This window comes from Trichoderma gamsii (genome assembly GCF_001481775.2).
Source record: "Trichoderma gamsii strain T6085 chromosome Unknown Scaffold_18.2, whole genome shotgun sequence".
NCBI lineage: Eukaryota > Fungi > Ascomycota > Sordariomycetes > Hypocreales > Hypocreaceae > Trichoderma > Trichoderma gamsii.
Window position 1 is genome coordinate 498,706 of NW_020171355.1, and position 16,266 is coordinate 514,971.

General features: G+C 46.8%; 4 protein-coding genes across 4 annotated transcripts; 2 read left to right on the forward strand and 2 right to left on the reverse strand.

Moving 5' to 3' along the window:
• Positions 1 to 2,088: 2,088 nt before the first annotated feature.
• On the reverse strand, positions 2,089 to 3,153 carry TGAM01_v205758 (quinate-4; the record flags this gene model as incomplete). Its single annotated transcript, XM_018800956.1, has 1 exon — positions 2,089 to 3,153. The coding sequence occupies one exon, from the start codon at positions 3,151 to 3,153 to the stop codon at positions 2,089 to 2,091; it is 1,065 nt and encodes a 354-aa protein (XP_018665788.1).
• Positions 3,154 to 3,793: 640 nt separating this feature from the next.
• TGAM01_v205759 (hypothetical protein) lies at positions 3,794 to 5,719 on the forward strand (the record flags this gene model as incomplete). Its single annotated transcript, XM_018800955.1, has 2 exons — positions 3,794 to 4,087; positions 4,145 to 5,719. The coding sequence occupies 2 exons, from the start codon at positions 3,794 to 3,796 to the stop codon at positions 5,717 to 5,719; spliced, it is 1,869 nt and encodes a 622-aa protein (XP_018665787.1).
• Positions 5,720 to 6,907: 1,188 nt separating this feature from the next.
• On the forward strand, positions 6,908 to 7,738 carry TGAM01_v205760 (hypothetical protein; the record flags this gene model as incomplete). The annotated part of the gene is made up of 1 exon (XM_018800954.2): positions 6,908 to 7,738. One exon carries the CDS (start codon positions 6,908 to 6,910, stop codon positions 7,736 to 7,738), a length of 831 nt encoding a protein of 276 aa, XP_018665786.2.
• Positions 7,739 to 10,393: 2,655 nt separating this feature from the next.
• On the reverse strand, positions 10,394 to 15,436 carry TGAM01_v205761 (hypothetical protein; the record flags this gene model as incomplete). Its single annotated transcript, XM_024549708.1, has 3 exons — positions 10,394 to 12,627; positions 13,497 to 14,041; positions 14,139 to 15,436. 3 exons carry the CDS (start codon positions 15,434 to 15,436, stop codon positions 10,394 to 10,396), a joined length of 4,077 nt encoding a protein of 1,358 aa, XP_024405566.1.
• Positions 15,437 to 16,266: the final 830 nt, after the last annotated feature.

Below are 16,266 nucleotides of genomic sequence, written 5' to 3' on the forward strand. Positions count from 1 at the left end.
ATCGCTTTAGAAAACCACGTTAACTTGGGGTAAGAGGCCGGGCCACATAATCCTAATGACTGAATGCACGGCCACGTACTATGTAAGTTAGCATTCAAGTTCTGGTATTGCAGTACACTTCAAAGGTACGTACCATAAGACATGGAATTGTGCACCGGATGAGTAGTGTAGAAGGAACTAGAATAGGACTGGAACGGATCCAAGAGTCCCTCGTGCAACATGTTCGCAAAGCTAGGTTGTCTTGTAGCTGAAGTCATGGCCGTGCTTGGCGCTGCTTGCATCTACTAAACAAAAACATTTGTCAGTGCGATACTCATGGTTTAGAAGTGATATCTAGACGAAAGACTTTGGGTTTAGCTTCTTCCAGATGTCTTTCAAAATCCGCTCTTGTTCGTTTTGAACATTGTCTTGCCCTTCCGCTGCTCGTTGCTTTCCTGCTCCGACTTTGCTGCCACATGAACTAGCTCACATGTGAGTGGACTAGGCGGCGATGCCGGAGACTCCCTAAATCCGGATCATCAGTCAAATTGACAAGGAGAAATTTGTCATCATGCTTCTCTTGTTGACCCATCTCAAGCCTCGGAAGATCGGCTGCGAAGAGTTGACTCGCTGAACTGGGCAGTTGAATCTGGAAAGAGTTAAAATTGATAATCCAAAAACGGGTCATTTGTCTTGGAGGCGAAGGCCGTCAGCCCATAGGCTATTTATTGGAGCACTGTGCAGGCGTACTTGCGGTGCCTGCTTAGATGAAGTAATAATAGAAGCGAATTTTCTATGCAGGCCTCTTTCCAAAAGAAGAAATTTCTGATACGGCAGAAAGTGGAACCTTTCCATACGAGGGCGTTCAATGAATGGCATGAAAAAAAAGTTTCCCGCTTCTTCATCCGGGCCCAAAAAGAACTTGCTAAAAAACTTGATCTTGGAGAGAATAAACATCGTTAAAAATCAGAGTCGTTTCTGCATGAATATAATATAACCCTATATAGGGTTACACTAAGGGAGGAACAGCTAAAGGGAAAGATATAATTCACCCAAGTGGGAGACATAATAAGGGAGTATAAGTATAAGGGGTAAAAAGGCAATTTAGGGTTATATTCAATATATAAATAAGTTATATATTTGCAGAGTTTAACCTCCAGCTTATATAAAATCTTAGAGTGACCCTGAATTTTCTGATGCACATGTGTAATACTTGACTAGGACTAGCTCTCAGACTTGGACCTTTACAGTATTGCAATGCAAAGAGAAGCTCCTTGACAGCCGCATCCATCACTGAGAGTTTACGTATGATCCGATACAATTTCTTTGCTACCCGACGTTCTATCACTATCCAGGCAACAAGCTCAGTCTTGCATGTTGAGGCGATGCTTGCCTTCGGCTTCGACGAGACCACAGCCACAATAGTTACACTTTTCCTACTGATTACTGCATCGCGATAGGCCACAGTTCCGTTTTCATGCAGCTGATGCCAGCCAAAACAGGGCTTAGCGCCGCAGTGTGCATCTGGGCGAGGTTGCATTCCCCCCCAGCACGCATTTTAGTACATATATTCAGCCGGCCACTTTCATGCCAAGGTCCCATGCAAAGGATTCATTCATCAACAATTTTCTTGCAAGTGCCGATATACTGCAGTGTTTCATTGGTGAGAAGTTCCGTGCAGCTATGTCATTTGCTCCAATTGCGCAAGATACATGCATGTTCAGGTCGTCGCCGGTTCCTGCCAGCGGAGAAACAAGTCAAAGGATTCCAGTTTCGCGTAAGCTGAAATGCATCATCGTGTCTTACCCAGTGCCGGTTTGTTCAATGAATTCTTCGACATGCGAGCACTCGCCTTCATCATCAGGGTTATAGTTGAGGCGCATTGAAAGCCAAGCTCTTCATCGCAGGATTTTGTGTCACATACCCGGAAATTCACGGATGTAGTCTTTGTGGAGTGAGAAAACACCATCTACTGCTGTTAAACGCAAGACAGTCAAGTTTCGCGAGGTCAATACGTCATGTAATCTGTCATTGAGTGTGGCATAGAGCAATATGAGATGAAATTGGAAGCACAATACATCAGAAAATGTTAATCAACCGTGTTTGATGCTATAGCTGCTGTGCTTGGGACGCTGAAGGCCACCACCCCATATCGTCTGCCAATTTCCGCCAAGAAATGGCTCCTCTCCGAGCAAGGTCCATCGGCACATTAACCTCCGCACACTCCATACGACTATTGAACAGCTCCAAACTGACCCAGCCTTGGTAGCCTATGCCGTTGAAAATGGCATCGGCAACCTCTCGGATAGGCAGATAGGCACCACGGCCTGTTTCACCATAGAAAAGCCGGTACTTTTGAGACCAATACGTCCACGGCCGTTCCTTGGGATTGTACTCTGGGCTGCCGGGCACGATAGGCTCGTTGGGTAATTTGGCATCACCCATTTGGACCAAGAAGATTTTGTCGCGGTGGGATTGGAGCCGCTTGATGAGCCGCTGCATCGACATCCCAACGGCCTTGTCTCCGCCAGGGATAAGGCCAGACGGGACTGCTGGGTCTGCAAAGATGAGACTGGCGAGATGAAACGTATCGAGACACATGCCAAAGTTGGGTCGGCAAACCCTCTCGACCACGTCCCAGGAGAACTCCCATCTGTAGATGCGTGTTGCTGAGCAACGGTTCTCGTAAGCAAAGCGAATATGAGGTTCTTCTCGACGTCCCGCATCCGCTGCCTTTTGCAGGTCCCTCGCGATTAGGTCAAGATCTGCAGACACTTCATTCTCGGGCAAAGAGCTGGCTGGCATCATGATCATGCCTGTTCCCAAGGCCCGGGCGAGCTCGATCCAGGTCAACAGCTCTGCGAACCGAGATTCGTGTTCACGCCGGTTCAAGAGGCCTTCATATTGCATAAAGGGCTGGAGGCATATAATCTTGATGCATCTGTCTTGACACATGGCCCGGATCTTCCTGGCTGCCGCCATCTGATCAGATTCACAGAGAGGCTCGAATTCGACGTCGCATTGACGCCGACCAGCAACAGCGACGAGATCCTCATAGCAGACTTCGACGCCTTCGTAACCATACGACTTGGCAGCTTCTAGCTTGGTCTCCAACGAGTGGCCAGCAGTACAGTGTCCTAAGGACATGGTCGGGATAGCAAGTTTGTAAGCCATTTCTGTTAGTCTTTTTGGAAGCAACAAAGATAGATGATGGAAAGACAGAGGAGAATGGTTGAGTGTGCGGATTATTCGAAACTGTCGCCAAGTTTACATATGTTCGACCATCTTTGTGAAAAGGATCAGTGGTGTCTGTGGCACGGCAGGCAGGATGTCGGATTATGTGGGCTTGGCGATCCGTCAGTATGAGGCTGGTCTAACTTGATGCATATCACGACAGGGATATGGAGAGCTGAGCAACCCTCCCCCTTCAGAAGAGCCACCAATCATTCATCACCCACTCGTACTGCAGGCAATTATACGCTCTTCATTCGCGCGGAGATCCCGAAAGCCCTCTTTGGGAATTTGGGGTATTCCCAGGCTTTTACGTTAATTGACAGATGTGCAGAATGATCCATTGAAGGCCTGTGATTGAGAAGTGAGCTGCTGCGTTGTATGCCTGGTATTGTGATGCATCATTATGAGGGGTAAAGTACAGAGCCAATTGATATTTCTTGAATCTATAGAGTACACATATACAACTGAATTGACATATAAGTATCGACATCCTCTTCCCAGTCTCAACTGATTTCCAAGCCAACAGCTGAGAGACTCAATACATCTTCGCTTTATCATCCACAATAACAAAATCACAGCCATGTCTTCCCAATCTGCTTTGAGAGCCAACAGAGACGCCTCTTCTCCTGCCACTGCTGCCCTCTTGGGCTTCCTCCACAAGTTTGCCACGGCAGATGAGGACTACTTAGACGTGGTTCACAATACGCCGGGAAAGTCTCTGTGGAAGATTGGCCAGTCACACCTGAGAGAAGGCACCCGCTTCTGTGATGGCGGCGATGATTCAGGCGTTCCAGATGAGAGCGCCCAAGACGAAGCAGCCTTGACAGAATTAATCAGAGGCCCTGGCTTGCAGGCTGTGCCTCCGGGTACTACTGTAAGACTCGTCATGATGAACACAATCATATAAGAACAAGACTAACATGTACAAAAGGTCACTGTTATCGGTGCGGGCATGTCGGGCCTCGTGGCAGCCTATGAGCTCAAGAGAGCCAAATTCGATGTCACTATTCTCGAGGCGTCATCTCGAGTGGGTGGTCGTGTCATTACCTTCCGAGATCCCGTTTTCGCCCCCGGCTTACACGCTGAGGGTGGTGCGATGAGAATCCCCAAGAACCACTACCTCCTGCACGAGTACATCAACAGGTTCAACATTGATAGTCTCTTCGACTTTGAAATGAAGAACAAATTCATCTACCTCTCGAACTACCGCGGAGGCACTACACTGACGTACGACGACTTCAACGCAAAGCTAGTGAACCGTGATCGTGAGCTGCTTGAACTCTTCCCCGGCCTCAAGCCTCGCGAAAAGGGCAAGACGTGCGACGATCTCTTCTTCGAGGCCGTCGAGCCCGTCGTTTCTCTCTTCAAATTGGCGTACAATGCGCAGTCGGGAGACAAGTCAGCCAAGATTCGCGCAGGATACCAGCAGGTCACCGAAGTCTACGACAGGTACACCTTCAGGGGTTACCTTGAGGAGGTGGCAAACTGGAGCTCCGACGCCATCAATCTATACGATCTTGGCAATGCCCACGTCGTCTTTGAGAACGGCTTCATCGAATCCTGGAAGGACGCCTTTCTTTCGAGCAACACGTCCGGCGGAGAAGCCGGGATGCAGCAGTTGCAGCACGGGATGGACCAGGTCCCAAAAGCCTTCATCTCTTCCGAGAGGAAGCAGTACTCTCTTGACGAGAACATCACCTACAGTGCCCGTGTGACGAATCTGGCCGACATTCCTCCTTCTGGCGATAGACCTGCCCAGGTTCGTGTCGATTACGAGACCCAGGCGGGCAACAAATTGAGCGTCACTTCGGACTTTGTCGTCCTTACGGTGCCCTATACTGCCCAGCGTGCCATTGCCAAGACTCGCCCCTTTGCACCGATCCTAGAGCAAGCAATGCGGGATGTTCGATACATTCAAATCACCAAAATCCTCCTCCAGTACCGGAAGCGTTGGTGGGAAGACGTCTTCAACTCGCACGGCCAGGGAAGCGACGGGGGCCTTATCAGTGACCTACCTATCCGCTACACCATGTTTCCCATGACCAAAGACAACTCGCAGTGCCACAATACCAACAGAGGCGCCGTCATGGCCGCTTATACCTTCCAGCAGGACGCTACGATCCTCGGTTCCATGACACCCGAGCACAGGGTCCGCATCGCGGCTGAGAATCTGGATCACATCTTCCCCAGAGCCAATTCGCTCCAGTACCTGGAGGCGGGCACTTCGCAGGCGTTCCCGTCAGACGAGCTTGCGGGAGGAAGCGCGTTCTGCTACTTTGGACCAGGCCAGAAGAGCCAGTACCTCGACGTAATGAAGGCTCCAGATTGGGCGTATCCCGAGAACTCGACAAACTACCGCGTCTTCTTTGGGGGAGAACATGCCAGCTACACCCACGGGTGGATTCACGGAGCCATTGAGGCAGGACTGAGATGTGCGCAGCAGGCTCATGCCGTTGCCACCAGCCGGCCTGCTCATAAGAGGCTCATTTTGAGTGAGAAGAACTAGGTGATGGAATTTTGAAGTTGTTTGTAACTTGCTGATAGCTGAGGCTTATCGATGTGGGAAATAAAACATCGTGAACAGAGATTGATTGACAAAACAATGATCTTGCGATATTTGGGAGAGGAATACTCTGCTTGGTTTGACTTACATCAAGGACGCATATACTACATTGTGCTACAAGGAATATGCGACAACATAGAATGACAAGTGTAGAATACCGCTAAAGGATATCATCTTACCCTCTACTAAGAAGACATGCACCATTTAGATGATGCATCTCATCAACCGGGCTACCTAAAATTACGTTTTCTTGCCATCCTGCGCCTAATAAATGCAGCCATTTTACAACTGGTGGACCCTTTTTTCCTACGCCTGATAAACGCAGCCTTTCTGCAGCCTATGAGTGTTTCTTTCCTGCGCTTGGCGGCAACATCATCTCCATTCGAGAGCCTAATTGGAAACATCCCATAAAACTTGTTTCGAAAAGAAATCACCCTTTCCTCAAGCTCGTCGGCCCATAAGTTACATCTGCTGTCCTGGTCATTAAGATAAAGGGAGCGCAGACTCAGCCGGAAACTTATAAAAAGCTAATTATTGGATTGGCCTAGCTAGGCTAAAGTTCCTAATGCTAATAGATAAGGCTTTAAGATTATACTCTAACAGGCTTTGTGGCCAGGTAACTAATAGTATATAGCAGGCAGCTTATTAATTGGTAAGTTAAATTACTGTTAATAAGGGTTATTGTCTTGGACGGATGTATAAGGCGTAGGCTATGGACGCTAAGATACTAGCTACTTGCGGGGTATTGCCAGGCATTGCTCTTCAATATATAAGTCGGATTAAAGAGTGGTTAGATGAACTTTATCGAGAGTAAAGTTAATTTTTTTTTTTTCATATATATTACACCGCAGCTAGTTAGTGCAATCGCAGAAACCACTATAACCACAATAATACTATACTACTTTGGGAGATATGATTTTCCTATATAAATATTTTAGATGCATAGATATTGTGAACCGGATGTGGTATGCATTAACATTTTGTCTACACGCTAGATTTCAACAGGTAACCCACCTTGTAACCCGTATGCATATTGCCGCAATCCGTAGTTAGAGCTAGTTGTTAACCAAAAGAGATGCAAACCTGTCAGCCCCTCTTCTCTAGCAAGTGAAAGCTGGATCTCACTCGACCATGGCCACCAAAACGCCTCAAGAGAGCCTCCTTGAACTATGGGAATCTATTCCCATACAACTGCGCCCCAATGAGCCCTACTCGTTCAGCGCTTTGTCCCGTTCCGTCGCTTCCCTCGTTGCGAAAGCCCAAGAAGCCTCACAATGTCGACACAAGGATGAGCTGGCTGATGCTCTTGCGGGGATTCAGTCTTCCAATAATTCTTTGCAAGAACTACTGGAGCTAACCCGCCAATACGCCTGTCAACCACCCAAAGATAGATTTACAGGAAAGATGCCTAAACCTTTTACCGGGGCTGCCTCTGACTATCGACGATGGAAATCCGAAATAAAAGATTGGGCCATCATGAACGGAGCAGCACCAGGAAACGCTCTCGCTGCGGCTATCTTACGTAACATAACTGGCCGTGCTAAACGATGGGCATTATCTAAACAGGCTAGCCAGTATTCAACAATTGAGGAGATCCCCGCCTCAACTACTGCCATATTAGAAGGGATTTTCAAAGACATGGATGTAATATTCATCGACGCAGGGGCTCATGAACGAGCTTTTACAAAATATCAAAATGCTCGACAGGGAACCAGACCTGTTTTTGAATATAATATCGATTTCTTAAACATAGTCCTTGAACTTGGATACACGACTGGACCTCACTCGATGAGCATTTATCAATATGTTAGTTCTCTTCGAGATGATATTCAGAACAAATTGCACCAATGGGAGATCGATCATGGGGACCAGGCCACTTTGACCGATTACATGCAACGGGCTGCCCTCTATGACGCCTTGTATCCAGCCCCAAAAAAGGGACGCCGGCAGGCGAAAAGTTAGGCAAGGTACACAAAGAGACAGATAGGCGGAGTAAAGAGAGGCATAGCAAGATTGGCAAAGAAGAGAGAAGCGCGTTGGTGCTTATTTATCAGTCCCTTCAGTGTTCCTTAAGAGCTCATTTTAAATGTTTTATAACTTATTCATCGCAATTTACCTAAGTTAAATTATAGTCTTTACGTGCATTTAAAACTTATACACCAAATTCACTCTCTCACTTTACAATAACTTTGCAAACAGGGACTGCATGTAGAAAAGACTACGTAAATAATTCAATTTTCTAAATATTAATATTCGCACTGTCTATCAATACGTACAGTACAGCTTTCATAGTAGACTAATATTTCTTCAGGCCTAACGTTGCAGAATAAATAACAGGCTAGATTTTTCAGGTAATTCTACAGCTAGTTTGAGACCACTTGGTAACGTATACTGGGTGATTCGCAATCAGATTAGAAGGGCATCGACTTCTACTTTGGCATTAAACAGAACGGGTTCTTCAAAGCAGAAGGGGAACAGTTTGGTAGATTCGCCGAGACTCAGAGGTCAGTGTTACCTGCAGGGGCTTTGGTCACCACAGTATGTTTATTTGCAATCTAAATCAAGCGCGATCAAAATGCTCTTGTAAGTCGTATAGGAGCGCAAGTTGTTTCATAGAGTCGATGATATACAGATCTTTATCTCAAGGATCCTCGTGCAGCAGCGAGAAGATTTTCATATGAAGCTTTACAGCATCCTTGATCCAACCTCGTATGTAAGATATCGTTGCAAGAAGTTGCATAATCTTTATCGTAGTAAGGTCCTTCTCCCCATGAACCTTTACTGATAATGTCAGCGCTTGTAACCAAGCCTTTTCTCCCTCGTTGTACGGCCCTTGTTCAACATATGAGGCAAGCATACGAGTGAATTCTATGTTGCGGGGATCCTCTTCACCGAATTTCTTGCTCGTTATGTTCAATAGTCTCTCTATCAGTGAGGGTGACTTTGCTCCATAGCCCTCGACTGAAAAAATACAATATTGCTTTTTTTAAACCGAAAGCTGGAAGGAGATGTGGTTTAACCCCTTTTATGAGTACCTCGGCTTCAGAGGCCTCCGCCCAGCCACTAATACGTATCGTGTGGGGTATTAAATTCTCGCATGGGGGCCGTATTCCTCACTCATTTTTTATGCACTTGTCAAAAATAGTGAATGCCGCACCATACAAGAAGTACGCCCTAAGGTGTATATTCTCTTGACTGAGCCTATATTGAATAGCCTCATGTGTAAGCTTGTGCATATCAAAGCTTGGCTCGTCATCTTCCGTTTTGCGTTCATTGAGTAGCGAGAATCCTCAAGCCATATGATCACTATTTCAAATGACTTCTTCTTTGCCTCATATAACGACTCCTACTGTAAAGAGCCATTATTTACTGTACATGTAGCACGAATGACTGATAATGGAATATTCTGATTATCGAGATATGCGATGGCGTGTAAAATCTTGTACGCTGTCTGACTCTCTTGTTCAACGCACTTGGTGGAAATATCACATGTTTCCAGAACACAATTTGGTACATCTGGCCTTCTGTACCTATCGTGCTCTGTATGTCTAAGCGTATCCCATTTGCTTTTTTCTTTTTTTCTTTTAGTAACTTTGATAGATACTCGTTAATTGGTGTTGAAGTTCTCCGCAAGTAGAAGCTTGCTTGTGAGATTGCCAAGGGGAGCCACTGGAGCTCTTTAAGAAGTAACTGAGCATCATGAGTCTCTTCACTGCGAATATTTTCGTTTCTGGTTACTGCAAGCAGCTCTTCTGCTTCCCCAATTCTCATATGGCTAACCTCAACACTTCGTCGGGCGCCGGCTATAGCCACGATTTGTTTATCGCGGCTAGTCCACAGAAGACTTCCGCCATGGCCTTGGGGCAAGTATTTGGCCAAGCTCTTCGCTGGATTCAACGTGTCGCTGACACCAAATAGTGCCAAATCGTCAGCGTTATTTACAATCAGCCACCATCGCGGCTGTGACTCAATGCAATCGCATAATTTACAGGGTAATTCTTTCTCACTGAGTTTATCGTCCAGGCCAAGCTTCCTTGCAATCGTTCGATAATCTCGCTCGAAAGCAGCCTCGTTATCAGCATGCACCCAGAAGATGGCGCAAGCAGGGTCGTCACGGCTTCGGCGATAAGCGTAGTCGAGGGCGATCTGGTAGGTTCAATTTGCAAGAATATGCCTAGATCCATCGCGCATTCACGTTGACCACAGCTCATCCAAACGCGCGCCTAACATGCAACCAACATACGGCATACAGATGGGGTTTAGTGCGAAGCTGCATCCGCGATGTCCTTAGTCTAGAATGAGAATGCAAAAGACGGAAGACGCTGAATCAAGGTAAAGAGCTTGATGGGATTCTTAAGTATTACTAACAAATGCGGTACGTGTGTTTAAATGAAGGGCTAGTATTTTACACATGTAGACTTTTAACCGGCAAGTCGGAGAAACATACATGTCTACTTCCATTTCTGTATCAGCATTGAGTTAACAATGCATCCGACGACCGCATTTAGCCTTGCTTATTATTAAATGTAAGATACTGTAAAATGTCCTAACGTACATGTATCCAATTGTTTCCCTGAGAACCAGACGCAGGCAACCAAGTATATTGGCCAGGACTCATTAACTCGCATTGCCATGTTGTTCTACTTCGGTAACAACTCCGAGCAAAAGCTTCGCATACGCCGCAGCTGCAGCAGCCGCATATTCTTGCCAGACATCGTTCTTTTGAGCGTCGCAATAATCGCAGATGCCGCGGATCACCAGACAGTCTACCGTATTAATAACCCCAGCAGCCTCCATCTCAAAGCACAGAATGTCATGATCCCGTGCCAGTCGGTTGCGAAACTCCTTGTCTTTTATGACGCGGTTTCCTGATGCTACGAGCCCGTAGTGAATCGTAGGCATAGTAGTTGTGCGTGGAAGACGCTGCCGTATGTGAGAACAAGATCCAAGAAGCCACTGCCACGAGTTACACGACGCGCAGGTAGCTTGAGTTGGAACATCTAATTCTTGACCAGGGTGCTTGTACGTTGGCAGGCAGTCTATAACCTTGCTAAGGCATTTTTCCAACCGGCCAGCCAGTGGCTCTGAGCGCAGGAAGCCAATGGCTTTGGTTAACACGCGCGGTGGGCGTTGTAACGAACCCACCAGCCGAAAGCGATCGCCATCTTCCTCCTTTCCAAGGTCGTACTGAAGTACGCCACTGTTGGTGCCAGTGGGCTGGCTGACAACCACATCACCAAGGCGAACGTCTCTCTTCTCAGAAGGCACGCCGCCACCAATACCAACCAGAAGGCAGAACCGAATTGAAGGGAAATTGCATATCATACTAGAAGCTACACTTGCAGCTGCATTCGTGCCGTATTCGCCAGACGGAAGACACGTTGCAACGACCCAGTGCCCCTCCATGATTCCAAGAGCATAATGATTGCTGTCTCCCGAAATAGTGGCCAATTTAGGATGTCTGTAGTCAAAGAGGGCACGGACTGCCATGAGCTCTTTTGGTAGAGGACAAATGATCCCTACAGTGTATTGGTTTCGGGTATGTATCTTTTGTTCAATCGAAATCGTGACATTTGGTAAGGCTTTCTTCGCTGCCGGGGACTGAAGCTCTTCAGGCTTGACCGAAGATTCGGTTTCCGAATTTGGTTGGAAAAAGGAGTGGTTCTCTATTTCCGACACTGTTGTGTTTGAGCCAAAGCCAGAATCCACATCTTCTTCAATTGTCTTGGGCGAAGGCTCCGTTTCGGGGAGTTCACCTCGTTCGGGAGGACCAGTGTCTCCCCAGATCAACGGGAAATGGGAACTATACCCCAGAATGACTGCCCCCAGTTCTTGAAGTTTAGTAGCACTTTTTCTGAAAGGTATAGCAGTCGACATTGCCGATGGAATCAGCGTTCGAACAGGCTCACAATGCTTCCGCCCTGGAGTAACTCTGCACTGACAGGGCCGATAAACGGATGCTGGAGCATGATATATCAAGTTATCGCAGAGCAACTCATGACCATCTTGATGACTACCAGCTTCCTTCAAAAGACGGTCCAAGTCAGAAACACAGCTTGCGATATAATATCGCTTCGTCGGTAGCGTGGCCCAAGAATCGCAATGGTCTCGGCCAGTGGGCCTAATAATATCCCCAAAACCTCGACCGACTATTGTAACAGCATGAATAGCCCTTACAAAATCCACCCATCCTTTTCCAGCGTCCCCTATAGTAGCCACCCGTGGATATATGGTGGGACATTCTTTCGCCATGTCTTCAAAGTCCCACCCTTCGAGAAATTTTCGTGGGCTGTTACCCAGTTTAGAGCCATTGAGTCCGGCAATATCTGCCTGGTATTCCATAAGCTGCTCCAAGATATTGTAAAAATGGTCAATTTGGGTCTTCAAAAGATACTCGTCGTCGTCGCCTTCGTCTTCTTCATATAGCTTAAGGCGCCTGTTTGCAGGGTTGAGAAGCACAGCAATGGCGGAATCAGCTGTAAAGGGGACTTTCGCCTCTTGGAGATCCTCGTCATTGAACTGAAAGGCAGATTTGAAGTTGTCTTCTTTTGCGTGGGACAAGAAAGCTCGTACAATGTGCAAGAGAGCAGTCGTACCATTAATTAGCCAGCCCCGTTTGTCGCGTTCATCCCATAAGAGAACAAACTTGGTGGACATCCATTTTAGTCTCCGAATGTTACCTTTGCGAGGGATATGTTCTGGTGTGTCCTTGGCCCCAATGACGAACTCCGGGCCATTCAGAATTAGCTTTCCTTCTAGAGCTCTCACCCCATAGAGAGCACAGTTTGGATGGGGCTTGGGGAGCCTCGAATGTGTCACAGGATGATGCACTCCTGCTGAACCTTCGGAGTCTTTTGTGAGAATCACTTGTCAATGGCAAAGAAACATCTGAAACACGAGCTTACCGGCGTATAGTTTCGCTTCGGAACACCATCCCAAGACATGTCGATAGTTCTCCAGATCTAGCTGACTAATGTATTGCTCTTGATCCTGGTCATCATCCAAGTAGGAGATATGTTCCCCGTCCCCGTTGTAGATTAGATGCCAACAAATTGTATCTGTATTTTTCTTGGTTGGAACCAGCATTGTAGAAAAGCCTTTGACATATACTTTTTCCTTGAATCGATTAACACGCTGAGCCCTAGCCAGTCCTGCCATAACATTCAGAGAAATTTCAAGACCGGTATTCCATTCAAGTCTTTTAGGAATGGGATACCCTCTTACAACAACTGGATTCCTGAAAATATCGTGCCAGCATTGACCGTTTGCCGCTGGCAGGGTTTGCGGGACTACTTCCATCGCAAATTCGATGTCAAAGATACTAACAGCAGACGGCAGTTGTACCTCAATTCTTTCTGATGACAAGTTGTCTGATACAAAATTATGCACGCTTGGTACACAATGTACTAGTCCGTTGTGCCGTGGAGAAGTTCTCAGAGCTGCTCCAAGCCAAGAGATCAGTTCCCCTATCTCTGCTACGGAAACTGAGACACCGTAGGCTACGAGAATAAACTTGGGCGTGTCAATCATTGCCATAATTTTTGTTCCGTTGGGTACTTTAAATCAACTGAGTTTAGCCAAGCACAAAAAAAAACTTTCGAGGAAAGTAGATACATGTACCTACAACGTTGTACGTGGCCCGCCCCTTTGAGGGCGTCTTTGATCAGCCGAATGACTATTTCTCCTGTGATTGGCCACGTTTGTTTTATGTATTGAGCACAGGTTGCAGCTTGGGCATCTTGGCAAGTCCCAGTAATAGTAATAACACCCTCAAATGCATCGTACGGCTCTTTCACATAACCCTGAGTAGTGAAAAAATCGACTATGTCCCAGTTGACTTGAAACCAAGCGCGGCAGCTTGGTGGTGATATCTTCCTGCTCATTTTCTGAGGCGATGGGAGCGAAGACATAATCGTTTTTCGGATCTCCCCCATAATATTCGGCTTTGCTGGAACTAGGTGAAATTCTCTCTGCAATCGAGCGAGGAGCTCTTCGTATTCGCTGTTGCTTGTAAGAAACGTTTGGTAGGCAGTAAGCCAGCTGTCCGGCAATTCTTCATCCTCGTCTGCTAAATTTTCGTCGACAGCTTCACCATCCCCTACTGCTAATTGTGCGGGCTCTTCCGGCGACGCCTCGAACGAAGTCTTTTCGAACCAAAGACTCGTACGATCTTGCCAGCTCATTCCCTCTGCCGTGCGCTTGTCTTCTGTGGAATCATCCAAGTCTTTCTTGAAACTCATATCGGTAAACTCTGTCGCAATGTCACTAGTGGAACGAAGTGTCAATACGCGTAGCTGAAAAATAGTCGCAACAAACACAGTAACGGGCATTCTCGTCGTAACCTCAGATGTACACCACTTACCGCCTGTACCTGTACACAAAAGCCATTACATCTCGATGCATTTGCGTTTTGGCACCATAACCAACTTTCAACGCAAACGCCTGAAGCAGCTCAGGCAGAATGGTCGAGACTCTTGCTGGAATTATTTCGGTTGCATTTGATGAGCTAACGGCTTTGAAAAGCTCAATTGCTAGTTCCCGTACGAAGCCTTGCTTCTTCGAAAACGTGCTTCGAGATTCATCTGAATATTCAGTAGCTGTATCATCCATGTCCTGATCGAGTGTCGCTTGTGTTGGCTGCTCTACATCCGTATGCCGCATGGACAAGCCGGGTTTGCTCTCTGTCGCAGATGTGGAACCGTATCCCGAGTCCGTGGGAGGAGGCGCGATGATATTTGTTTGTACCTCTTGAGTCATATCAAGAGACTTCCCAAAAGTTTCGTCCGTAGGGCTATCGCCTACTTTCTCTTGGGACGCGACCGCTTGTTCGAACGATATATCCAAAGCCTTGGTTAACTCTCCAAATAAAGAGTGCACGCGATATGCCTTTTGTTCCAATTTTTGTTCCAGCTCCCTTACCGACTTTTGTTCCTTCAAAGTCAGAGACTTTCTCGCCGCTTCTTCAATCTCAAGTTTAGTGTAACTCTGACGCCGCTCATCCGCTCTGTAATCACTAGCATTGTCACCCAAATCAGTACGCTCTCCATGATCAGAACTCTCGTCCGAATGCGGAAATGACTCTTTATCAATAGCTGCCCGCTCAACAAGCTCGCTCATATGGTCATTAACAATAATCTTGTCCGGATGACTACTCTCGTCTGAATCATCAGATGAAGTGGAAGTTTCCTCTTCAGCCTCATCTTCGATCGATATAGAGTCGGCAAAATATATGCTGGTCCTGTCATGGAGAATGTTGGAAGAATTATCATCCTGTTGATTATTCGACGTCTCATTTGCTGATGATGGGAATGGCGGTGAGTCCAAAGCAGCTTGCCGTTTTGCCTTCCACGCAGTAAAAGCATTGAGGGCTCTATCGCGATGGTGCCTTTTGCAGTGGGTAAGAGCAACAAAAGTCTCCAACTGATCATAAAAATCATCGGTATCGGGGCATTCTGTTATGGTTTTTAATTTGGACCAAAGCCTGCGGAATAGCTTATCCTCTTCACGGTAGCGAATCCGATTTCCGCAGCGGTGTCCATACTTCGTAATTGCCCAGCAGGTAGAACTATAATGAGCGTCATCTATAATTGGGGAACAGTCGACATCATATAGTATTTCTGAAAGAGTCTTGAAAATCGCCGAGTCATTTCTTTTGGCCATGTTGAAGAAGGGTGCCGTTCTAGCTCAACACCAGCCCGCTTCTGCTGTTTATGTGCGGGAAATAGAGTGCGGGGGGGGCCACGGCTGGGATCAGGATGTTGAGTGTTGGTTGGAATTGCCAGCCACCGCAAATGAATGTAACTGTGCATACATGTATGTACTTGTTAATATTCCCTCAATCTTGGCAGCTCATTCTAAGCAACTGAGCCTCAGAGCACCACGATCTATAAGTCAGCTTCAACCTGATTCCAGATTCCGCCCGAGAAGGCGCATTTACACTGCCACCATTCACAGATTCCCACAGTTCAGCCTAGCGAGGATCAACCTTAGAATTAGGCAACCAATCTCATCCTTACCTACGAACTTCACGGCTCCAAGATGCGCTACATCCATTGATGCCCGATATTACAACATTTCAACCATTTCGTCTTTTAGTATCATTGCCATGGCTTCATCTTGGCGTATTTCATTACTAATGAACTTGGAGCTTATGATGGGTTAATGCGCTACTACGCCTTCAATGGTTGGTATAAAGCCAAGTACCTAGCAGTTAAAGCAGTACTCATAATTTACTTCACAACATTACCAGGCCATAGCTAGAGCACCGGAAAAAACTTCTTGAAATTAAATTAAAATTCATGTCCAAAGTGATAAAAAAATCAGTACTCGTATAATATCTGCGCTTACTTGCCCATAAACAGCGTCAGTCAATTGTTTGGCCCATCCTTCTCCAAGCTCCCGCACCAGGCACAAGTACCTCGTACCTTAACCCCGCAGCCCCACCTAAAATTAGCCAAGCCAACATTCAATCGCCAACCTCAACCTCAGCC